The sequence below is a fragment of the Nerophis ophidion genome, linkage group LG17, assembly GCF_033978795.1.
Source record: "Nerophis ophidion isolate RoL-2023_Sa linkage group LG17, RoL_Noph_v1.0, whole genome shotgun sequence".
Classification (NCBI taxonomy): domain Eukaryota; kingdom Metazoa; phylum Chordata; class Actinopteri; order Syngnathiformes; family Syngnathidae; genus Nerophis; species Nerophis ophidion.
In genome coordinates this window covers 10,845,483-10,858,015 of record NC_084627.1, presented here as the reverse complement: position 1 = coordinate 10,858,015, position 12,533 = coordinate 10,845,483, and the positions used below count along the sequence as shown (strand labels likewise).

At 35.8% G+C, this 12,533-nt stretch overlaps 1 protein-coding gene across 2 annotated transcripts in view; it reads right to left on the bottom strand.

Annotated features, from left to right (window-relative positions):
• Positions 1-12,533, bottom strand: part of LOC133536047 (unconventional myosin-Vb-like) — a 48,341-nt gene that overhangs the window by 23,545 nt on the left and 12,263 nt on the right. For both annotated transcript variants that reach the window (XM_061876225.1, XM_061876226.1), the window contains exon 2: positions 37-147. In XM_061876225.1, the coding sequence (XP_061732209.1) occupies positions 37-147 (111 nt within the window). The remainder of the gene's footprint in view (positions 1-36; positions 148-12,533) is intronic.

Here is a 12,533-nt window from a genome sequence, read left to right as displayed (position 1 = left end):
GGCTTAACAATGAAAACAAACATGTTGCTTCAATACCTGGCCATCCTCCAGTTTGAGGTAGAGCACCGACTCTCCTTGCTTGTAATCTCTGGTGATCTCTGCAGCCTTCCATATGTGATCCTCGTCCGGGATCCACACCCGCGTGTACTGAAACATATCAACACGTGACCCCAACGTCAATGTGGCAATGAGCTGCGGATATCTGACATGCAATATGGAGCCAAACGCAGCAATGAGCAAGTTAACGGAATAGGAATGCTAAACAGTTAACCAAAGAAACCAATAATGACTTAATACATTCGTACCTCGGCTTACGAGCAGTGTTATTTGTTATCGTCAACGACCTATTTTCCCCTGACTAAAAGAAGACAATAACAAATCACAACAAACGCACGTTGACAAAAACAATGATGAAATTCCAATCCAATCCAATCCACTTTATTTATATAGCACATTTAAACAACAATAACGTTTCCAAAGTGCTGCACAGCCATGTTAAAAACAATATTATGCTCCACCAATGACTGAATAAAACAAAAAATGAATACAAATAAAACCAATGAAAACAATATAAAAACAAATATGATTAAAAACTATTTTAAAATGTAAAATCAATTAAAACAGTAAAATAAAAATCAAAGTGTATAAAAAACACAGAGAACAGAGGACCACACAACTCACGTAGTGTTAAAAGCTAAATAATAAAAGTGGGTCTTAAGACGAGACTTAAAACACTCCACTGTGGAAGCAGTTTGAACATGGAGCGGCAGAGTGTTCCAGAGCTTAGGGCCGACCACAGAGAAGGCCCTGTCTCCCCTGGTCTTAAGTCTGGTCTTGGGAACCACGAGCTGGAACTGGCTCTCGGACCTCAGAGCGCGCGCAGGGATGTAAATTTGGATGAGGTCCGAGATATATTGAGGTGCCAGTCCATGTAAAGATTTAAAAACAAACAGCAATGTTTTAAAATCAATTCTAAAATGAACAGGGAGCCAGTGCAAACTCTGAAGAATTGGGGTTATATGCTAGCGTTTCCTGGGCCCTGTTAAAAGTCGTGCTGCCGCATTCTGGACTAACTGCAACCGGGAGAGAGCTTTTTGGCTAATGCCAGCATAAAGTGCATTGCAGTAGTCCAGGCCACTTGAAATAAAAGCATGCACGACTTGTTCAAAAAGGTTAAAAGATAAAAACGGTTTAACCTTTACTAAAAGACGAAGGTGATAAAAACACAATTTTAAAACGCCATTGACTTGTTTGTCTAGTTTAAAATGGCTGTCTATAGTGACGCCAAGGCTGGTGACTTTGGGACGCACATCATTTTGCAATGGTCCCAAGTCAGTGAGGGCCGGACCGAAAACTAAAATTTCCGTTTTTCCCTCATTCATTATTAAAAAATTCTGGGCTAACCAAGCCTTGACGTCACATAGACAGTTAAGAAGGGGTGTAAGGGGGCCGTGGCTTTTTGAAATCGGCATATAAATTTGGCAGTCATCTGCATAAATGTGATAAAACACTCCATGTTTCTTAAAAATATCTCTAAGAGGGAGGAGATAAAGAGCGAACAGGATGGGGCCTAAAATTGATCATTTAGTCAAGGAATGAAATGGAAACGAAAATGTTGGGCATGTGGGACAAGTTAGGCATCCACCCAATCACAGTAGCATGCAGGAGAGGGGCGGGGTGAATCATAGCGAGGATCTAATCAGAACTACTCAGTATTAAAGATACCCTTTGGATTTTTCACAGGGAAACAAAACTTTATTGTAGAAATGTAACGACAAACTGTAAAGATGATGACCGCGGCAAAACTCCCGACGATTAGTATTACCCTTTTAAATTAAAATGATCTAAAAACCAAGATGGATAACTGCATTTTGATGAACTCACAGTGGACTTACTAATGCCAGCTCGCTAGCTTAAATGCTAACATGAAAAGAAGAAACATAAGTCTTTCCCCGTTAAAAAACAACATACTCCAATCCAAACTTATATAAACACATTATTATCTGTGCAGATAAGATATTCAATCAGCATTTTAAGTGGGGTTACCAATTGTTTATTGTACTCCTGTTTGTTTTACGTTGGCTCGATGGGGAGGAATCGCAGCCCTGCTTACTCTTGCTTGGTGTACTCGCTCGCCCCGGTAACAGAATAGCTAATGCGACATCCAGTGGACACAATTAGAACAGCCGTTTCTTTAATTCTAAAATGAAGCTTCATTTTACTCTTAGCAAACTGATCTCGAGGGCCAGATTGAAACAGTTTGCGGTCCTGTTACTTAGTTTCAACAAAAAATAAAGTTAGTGAAGTGTATTCATTGAAAAGTTGATGGAGAGCAGGTCTTGTTGTGAATCTAATTTTTGAGATGCTCTGCAATGATAAATCATTAATAAAAGTCCTTTCAAGACAGCTTTAAAGATGTGTTGTTCATTATACTTTGTACTTTAGTCGACATAATTTACTATAAGATTAGCTGACTAAAATGTTGAAAAATTTAGTGAACTAAAACTTGATTAAAACTTAGTAAATGACTAAAATATGACCAATCTAAAATACATTTTATTTAATTAATTAAAGTCTTGAAAGGACAGCTTCAAAGATGCGTTGTCTATTATACTTTGTACTTTAATCGACATAATTTACTATAATTTTAGTTAACTAAATGTTGAGAAATTTAGTGAACTAAAACTTAGTAAATGATCAAAATATGACCTATCTAAAATACATTTTAATTAATTAATAAAAATCCTTTCAAGACAGCTTCAAAGATGTGTTGTACTTTAGTAGACACAATTTACTATAATTTTAGTTGACTAAAATGTTGAGAAATTTAGTGAACTAAAACTAAGGTCATATTTTGGACATTTACTATCTAAAATACATATTAATTAATCAATTAAAATCCTTTCAAAAAAGCTTCAAAGATGCCTTGTCCATTATATTTTGTACTTTAGTCGACACAATTTACTATAATTTTAGTTGACTAAAATGTTGAGAAATTCAGTGAACTAAAACTAGACTAAAACTTAGTAAATGACCAAAATATGACCTAATAAATTTTAATTAATTAATAAAAATCCTTTCAAGACAGCTTCAATGATGCGTTGTTCATTATACTTTGTACTTTAGTTGACATAATTTACTATAATTTTAGTTAACTAAAATGTTGAGAAATTTAGTGAACTAAAACTAGATTAAGACTTAGTAAATGACTAAAATATGACCAATCTAAAATACATTTTTATTTAATTAAAAAAAGTCCTTTCAAGACAGCTTCAAAGATGCGTTGTCCATTATACTTTGTACTTTAGTTGACATCCATCCATCCATCCATTTTCTACCGCTTATTCCCTTTGGGGTCACGGGGGGCGCTGGTGCCTATCTCAGCTACAATCGGGCGGAAGGCGGAGTACACCCTGAACAACATAATTTACTATAATTTTCGTTAACTTAAATGTTCAGAAATTTAGTGAACTAAAACTTCGTAAATGATCAAAATATGACCTATCTAAAATAAATTTTAATCAATTAATAAAAATCCTTTCAAGACAGCTTCAAAGATGTGTTGTACTTTCTTCGACACAATTTACTATAATTTTAGCTGACTAAAATTTTGAGAAATTTAGTGAACTAAAACTAAACTAAAACTTAGGTCATATTTTGGTCATTTACTATCTAAAATACATTTTAATTAATTGATAAAAATCATTTCAAGACAGCTTCAAAGATGCCTTGTCCATTATACTTTGTACTGTAATCGACACAATTTACTTTAATTTTAGTAACTAAAATGTCGAGACATTTAGTGACCTAAAACTAGACTAAAACTTAGTAAATTACCAAAATATGACCTATCTAAAATACATTTTAATTAATTAATACAAATCCTTTCAAGACAGCTTCAAAGATGCGTTGTCCATTACAATTTGTACTGTAATCGACACAATTTACTTTAATTTTAGTAACTAAAATGTCGAGAAATTTAGTGACCTAAAACTAGACTAAAACTTAGTAAATGACCAAAATATGACCTCTCTCTAAATACATTTTAATTAATTAATAAAAGTCCTTTCAAGACAGCTTCAAAGATGCGTTGTCCTTTATACTTTGTACTTTAGTCGACACAATTTACTATAATTTTAGTTGACTAAAATGTTGAGAAATTTTGTGAACTAAAACTTAGTAAATGATCAAAATATGACCTATCTATAATACATTTTAATTAATAATTAAAAATCCTTTCAAGACAGCTTCAAAGATGCGTTGTCCATTATACTTTGTACTTTAGTAGACACAATTTACTATAATTTTAGTTGACTAAAATGTTGAGAATTTTAGTGAACTAAAACTAGACTAAAACTTAGTAAATGACCAAAATATGACCTGTGAATACATTAAATAATTAATAAAAGTCCTTTCAAGACAGCTTCAAAGATGCGTTGTCCATTATACTTTGTACTTTAGTCGACATAATTTACTATCATTTTAGTTAACTAAAATATTGAGAAATTTTGTGAACTAAAACTAGATTAAAACTTAGTAATATGACTTAGGTCATATTTTGGTCATTTATTAAGTAAAATACATTTTAATTAATTAATAAAAATCCTTTCAAGACAGCTTCAAAGATGCGTTGTCCATTATACTTTGTACTGTAATCGACACAATTTACTTTAATTTTAGTAAATAAAATGTTAAGAATTTAGGTGACCTAAAACTAGACTAAAACTTAGTAAATGACCAAAATATGACCTCTCTAAATACATTTTAATTAATTATTAAAAGTCCTTTCGAGACAACTTCTAAGATGCGTTGTCCATTATACTTTGTACTTTAGTCGACACAATTAACTATAATTTAGTTGACTAAAATGTTGAGAAATTTTGTGAACTAAAACTTAGTAAATGATCAAAATATGACCTATCTATAATACATTTTAATTAATAATTAAAAATCCTTTCAAGACAGCTTCAAAGATGCGTTGTCCATTGTACTTTGTTCGACACAATTTACTATAATTTAGTTGACTAAAATGTTGAGAAATTTAGTGAACTAAAACTTAATAAATAATCAAAATATGACCTATCTAAAATACATTTTAATTAATTAATAAAAATCATTTCAAGACAGCTTCAAAGATGCCTTGTCCATTATACTTTGTATTGTATGTAATCGACACAATTTACTTTAATTTTAGTAACTAAAATGTTGAGAAATTTAGTGACCTAAAACTAGACTAAAACTTAGTAAATGACCAAAATATGACCTCTCTCTAAATACATTTTAATCAATTAATAAAAGTCCTTTCAAGACAGCTTCAAAGATGCGTTGTCCATTATACTTTGTACTTTAGTCGACACAATTTACTATAATTTTAGTTGACTAAAATGTTGAGAAATTTAGTGAACTAAAACTTAGTAAATGATCAAAATATGACCTATCTAAAATACATTTTAAATAATTAATAAAAGTCTTTTCAAGACAGCTTCAAAGATGTGTTTTACTTTAGTCGACACAATTTACTATAATTTTAGATGACTAAAATTTTGAGAAATTTAGTGAACTAAAACTTAGTAAATGACCAAAATATGACCTATCTAAAATACATTTTCGTGAAAAACTATGACTAAAACTAAATGAAAAACCTGCTGTCAACATGAACAATGTTTATAAGTGCCCCAGCTCACAAGCTTTTTGAAATATGAGCTGTCTCTCGGCAAATGATTATGCCAGCAAAAACATACGCTCTCTTATTCGCTAGCATTAGCTATGAGCTAGAAAGACAAAGCAACGGGTGTGAACAAAGTGTGTGTGAAGGATAGTGTTGATTACAGGCAAATGGTCTTTATTGAACTCAATTAAAGACCTAATGAAAGCCACTCCTACCGACCACGCAGTCTGATAGTTTATATATCAATGATGAAATATTAACATTGCAACACATGACAATGCGGCCTTTTTAGTTTACTAAATTGCAAGTTTAAATTTCCCGCGAAGTATCGTGTTGATGACTCGTATGATGACGCGTGCGTTTGACGTCTCGGGTTATTATTTTCCAGCCCGATCCAAGCTATAAGTAGTTTGCTTCAATCGCATAATTAAACAGTATTGTGGACATCTGTGTTGCTGAATCTTTTGCAATTTGTTCAATTAATAATGGATACGTTAAAGTAGAAAGATGGAGGTGGGAAGCTTTTAGCCTTTAGCCACACAAACACACTGTGTTTCCTTGTTTAAAATACCCGGAGGTGAATCTTCACTACGGATCAGAGCGGTCAAGCGAACATGGATCCCGACTACATATCAACCGGCAGTTTTGGGTGAGAAAATTGTGGTAATAAGTCGTCTCTTACCGGAGATCAGCGGAGCCAGCGTCCTCCTCCAGCTGCCGTGACTTTCCTCAGAGACTTTGGCGTCAACACACCCCTCCGACTTTCAGGTAGTATTTAACTCACTAAAACATTAGCAACACGATAAGCAGATAAGGGATTTCCCAGAATTATCCTAGTAAATGTGTCTAAAAACATCTAAATCGCTCCCACTGCAATCGCCTTTTTTTTCTCTTTCTAGTCCTTCACTCTAAATTTCCTCATCCACGAATCTTTCATCCTCGCTCAAATTAATGGGGAAATTGTCGCTTTCTCGGTCCCTTCAGCTCTAGCTGCTGGAGGCTATGATTGTAAACAATGTTCAGATGTGAGGAGCTCCACAACCCGTGACGTCACACGCACATCGTCTGCTACTTCCGGTACAGGTAAGGCTTTTTTATTAGCGACCAAAAGTTGCAAATTTTAGCATCGATGTTCTCTACTAAATCCTTTCAGCAAAAATATGGCAATATTGCGAAATGATCAAGTATGACACATAGAATGGACCTGCTATTCCCGTTTGAACAAGAAAATCTCATTTTAGTAGGCCTTTAATAAATGATGGCGATCTAAACACAAAAAATCTCAGCATTGTCCTTCTGTGGGACACTAATGTTAACAAAATCAGCTACATTATTGTACAGTTAGCAGAATTTGTCACTATCAAAATCCAAGTAAATGTGGCAATGAGCAATTCAGCAGGACAGAAGGTAAACACTTTACTAACACGCATGTAACATGTTTGTGTGCAGGAGCGGGGGTCAGGATTCAGTTGGTTAATGAATTCCACAACAAAGCATCTGAACAATAGAGAATCTTTGGGTGTGGGGGGAGTTGTCACGCAGGTTTGCGTGAAAGTCGAACACGCCTCAAACAATCAGCGACAGGAGACAGAAAGGACGATGGTTAAAATTGGATTTTTACACAGGAGGTACCATAGAAAAGTTATGTCACATATTTATTAATTTTCTGTTCATGGACATCTTTAGGCTTGAGTCTCCCTCCAAACTGACTGGTAGGCACATGGAGACAAACAGTACAGACCAGGGGTTTCCAAAGTGTGGCCCGCAGCTAATCATTTACCGGCCCGCCACACATTCTGCAAAAATTGCAAAATTGATAGTATTGCAAAAATTTAAAAAAACATTTAAAAAAAGTGGAATGAGGTGAAATCTAAATAGAAAAAGTGGCAATTTTGACACAAAGCTGCTATGCTTTGGTCATAATTGTTATTATTGCACGATGTACCAGTGGCGGCTGCTGGTCTTTCAGGAAGGGGAAACTAATTTTCAGCTACTATAAACATGACTACAGGCTCCAATAACAGAAGAGATATAAAGATGCTAGATTTTTCAAAAGAAAAACATCAACATGGGGATTATAATATTCCCCATATCAACATGGAACAATGTAATGGAACTTCAAAAATGCTCTGGCAGTGGTTTTATATTTTAAGCTTGCTGATTCGCTCATGAAGCTGTCTATCAAAAATGGATTCGGCTAATCGGCGTCACCATTGATCAAGCCGTTGCTGAATGTAAACAAATGCCATGGATGGATCCACACCTGACCTCCACTGTAATGATATCAAGTACAAGAGTGGATCTAGTCGATACTACTTAGACTTGGACTTCCTTTTTATTGTCATTCAAATTTGAACTTTATAGCACAGATAAGAACGAAATTTCGTTACATAAGCGCATGGTAGTGCAGGATAAAAAAAGCAATAAGGTGCTTATATAATTGAATGAATATATATTAAGGATGCACCGAAATGAAAATTTGTGGCCGAAGCCGAATAAAATTTAAACGCTTGGCCGAAGGCCGAATACCGAATAATGAATTCACAATTTTTTTTATATTGCATAAATACCCTAGAAAAATATTCAGACATGTTTTTCAAATAAAGTAATTTTTTTATTGAATATTGAATTTTTTTTAATATTCCAGTAGCCTTTGCTTTTCAAAAAAAGCACAAAGTTTGTCATTTATATTAGGCCTTCAAACAAAACATGCATTCCAAAAAAAAATAAAGTGCATTAAAGAGGATAAACCCACAACAAATTAATTATTGTCCTTTTGGCAAAAGTCTGCTTAGCCGCAGTAGATATGCTAATAATGTAAACAGAAGGCTCAAGTAAATCTCAATTAAGTGTGTGCTTGTAACCTCATACACTTATACAGGTACACAACATATCCCAACATCACCGCACGTTGGTTGATTGCGTCACTGCGTCAAAAAATTGCGTCACACGCCACTATTCGGCCTTGTTTTTAACTCATTCCACCGAAGGCCGAATGTGGCTTTTTTTGCCATATTCGGCCGAATATATTCGGTTGCCGATTAATCGGTGCATCCCTAGTATATATATATATATATATATATATATATATATATATATATAAAATTAAAAAAGATATATAAATATATATAAATAAATAGATTACTGTACAGTAGAGATGCGCGGTTTGCAGTCTCATCCGCAGATAAACCGCGGGTCGTGCGGGTGACATGACGAAAAATTAGATTTTAATTAGATTCGGGCGGGTGGCGGTTGAACCATTCGGAATTATTTGATATACATGGTTCAGGGATCGGCAACCTTTAACAATCAAAGGACCGTTTTGACCCGCATTACAAAGTAAAGAAACAACAGGAGCGAATATCTGCTGGCGGTCACCCGGTTAACAAGAATTAGGGCGTGCTATAAGGCCATTGCCTTTGACGCCTTCTACAACATGTATAAACTGCATGCCAGTCCAGCAACATGTTATATGTGGCTTCCGTAGACACACGCACACGTTTGCAAGGCATACTGGGTGATACAGAGTACACTGATGGTTGTGATGTAAACAATTTTAACACTCTAACCAATATGCGCCACGCTGTAAAGCCACACCAAACAAGAATGACAAACATTTCGGGAGAACATCCTCACAGCCCACCTTACCAAAGCACGGGGGGGTTTGGTGCTAGCAGGGTGTATAATATAGTCAGGAATCATCATGGATGCATAGGATTCTGGGTAGTTGTTGTGTGGCGTTTATGTTGTGTTATTGTGAGGATGTTCTCCCGAAATGTGTTTGTCATTCTTGTTTGGTGTGGCTTCACAGCGTGGCGCATATTAGTAAGAGTGTTAAAATTGTTTATATCACAACCATCAGTGTACTCGGTGTCACCCAGTATTGCCTTTTAATCTTGTACGTTTGTCTGCGGAAGCTGCACACAACATGTTACTGGACTGGCAAAGGGGTCAAAAGTCAATGGCTTCTTAACACACCTTTAATCTCGTTATCTGAATAAGCACCAGCACACAGTCGCAAAAATGTTTGCGGCTCTCGTTATCTTCTATTCTCTTTCAAACGGGTCAATACAGATTTATGAATGGTAAAACTTTCGACCCCTGATATATAACAATGGGCGGGCGGGCGGTTGCGGTGTTGATAATATGTTGGTTCGGGTGGACGGCGGGTGGATTACGACTTTAGTGATGCGGTTGTGGATGATATAATTGCCTATCCGCGCATCTCTACTGTACAGATAAATATATTGCACTTTTTCACATGCTTCCACCTTATGGATGTATGTTATATTGTCTTTTTTATTCCAGCGAGTTCATCCATTTTGGGGGGAATTGAGGGGATGATTTAATTTAATGTGATTACATCAATATTTTTTATCGTAACAAAATCTTGTTTCCTTTTAAAAAAAATCATATTATGTTCATAAACTCAGGAAATATGTCCCTGGACACATGAGGACTTTGAATATGACCAATGTATGATCCTGTAACTACTTGGTATTGGAGCGATACCTACATTTGTGGTATCATCCAGAACGAATGTAAAGTATCAAACAACTAGAATAAGTGATTATTACATTTTAACAAAAATGTAGAGCAGTGTTTTTCAACCTTTTTTGAGTCAAGGAACATTTTTTGCGTTGAAAAAATGCGGAGGCACACCACCAGCAGAAATCCTTGAAAAAAACGAAACTCAGTTGACAGGAAAAGTTGTTGTCGCAATTGTTGGATATGACTTTAAAGGGGAACATTATCACCAAACCTATGTAAGCGTCAATATATACCTTGATGGTGCAGAAAAAAGACCATGTATTTTTTAACCGATTTCCGAACTCTAAATGGGTGAATTTTGGCAAATTAAACGCCTTTCTGTTTATCGGTCTTTTAGCGATGACGTCAGAACGTGACGTCACCGAGGTAACACACCCGCCATTTTCATTTTCACATTACAAACACCGGGTCTCAGCTCTGTTATTTTCCGTTTTTTCGACAATTTTTTGGAACCTTGGAGACATCATGCCTCGTCGGTGTGTTGTCGGAGGGTGTAACAACACTAACAGGGAGGGATTCAAGTTGCACCACTGGCAAGAAATCTGCCGCCAGACCCCCATTGAATGTACCAAAGTGTCTTCACATTTGCCCGGCGATGCTAAGACAGACATGGCACAGAGATGTATGGATAACCTGCAGATGCATTTGCAACCATTAAGTCAACGAAATCACAAAGGTGAGTTTTGTTGATGTTGTTGACTTATGTGCTAATCAGACATATTTGGTCACGGCATGACTGCCAGCTAATCGATGCTAACATGCTATGCTAATCGATGCTAACGTGCTATTTACGGTAGCTGTATGTACATTTGAAACTGGATACCCACATTTAATGCGAAACAAACACTTACCAATCGACGGATTTAAGTTGCTCCAGTGTCTCAAGATGCGAAAGTCCTGATCGTTTGGTCCGCACATTTTACCGGCGATACTAATAAGGCAGCCATGCTATGGGCCGCTTTATTAGGTACACCCATGCTATGGCCGAATAGCGTCAATAGCTATTCGCTCAATAGCTTCAATTTCTTCTTCAATTTTGTTTTCGCTATCTGCCTCCATACTCCGACCATCTGTTTCAATACATGCGTAATCTGTTGAATCGCTTAAGCCGCTGAAATCCGAGTCTGAATCCGAGCTAATGTCGCTATATCTTGCTGTGGTAACCGCCATGTTGTTTGTATTGGCAGCCCTGTGTGACGTCACAGGGAAATGGACGGTCGCATCGCAAATAGCGAAAATCAAGAACTTTAAAGCTTTTTTTATGGAAATTCCGGGAGGTGTAAAATTTTGAAAAAAACTTCGAAAAATAAAACAAGCCACTGGGAACTGATTTTTATTGTTTTTAACCCTCTTGAAATTGTGATAATGTTCCCCTTTAAAGCATAACCAAGCATGCATGACTATAGCTCTTGTCTCAAAGTAAGTGTACTGTCACCACCTGTCACATCACACCCTGACTTATTTGGACTTTTTTGCTGTTTTCCTGTGTGTAGTGTTTTACTTCTTGCGCTCCTATTTTGGTGGCTTTTTCTCTTTTTTTTGGTATTTTCCTGTAGCAGTTTCATGTTTTCCTTTGAGCGATATTTCCCGCCTCTATTTTGTTTTAGCATTGAAGAATATTTCAGTTGTTTTTATCCTTTTTTGTGGGGACATTGTTGATTGTCATGTCATGTTCGGATGTACATTGTGGACGCCGTCTTTGCTCCGCAGTAAGTCTTTGCTGTCGTCCAGCATTCTGTTTTTGTTTACTTAGTAGCCTGTTCACTTTTAGTTTTGTTCTGCATTGCCTTTTCGAAACTTCAATGCCTTTTCTTAAGGGCACTCACCTTTTGTTTATTTTTGGTTTAAGCATTAGACACCTTTTTACCTGCACATTGGCTTCCGCTGTTCCCGACAACTACAAAGCAATTAGCTACCGGCTGCCACCTACTGACATGTAAGAGTATTACATGGTTACTCTGCTGAGCTGTACACTGCACCAACAACACAACATTTGCAGATATAATTACTGGTTTGCAAAAAATATTTTTAAACCAAATAGGTGATTTTAGATCATCTCGCACAGCACACTACAGTGGTTGAAAAACACTGGTCTAGATAGAACATGTTGAAACGGAAAATAACCAGATATTAACAGTAAATGAACAAGTCGATTAATAATCCATTTTTACAGTTTTTCCTTTATAATTTTGACAAAATAATAGGTGTATAAATGACACAATATGTTACTGCATACATCAGCAGACTAATTAGGAGCCTTTGTTTACTTACTACTAAAAGACAAGTTGTCTAGTATGTTCACTATTTTATTTAA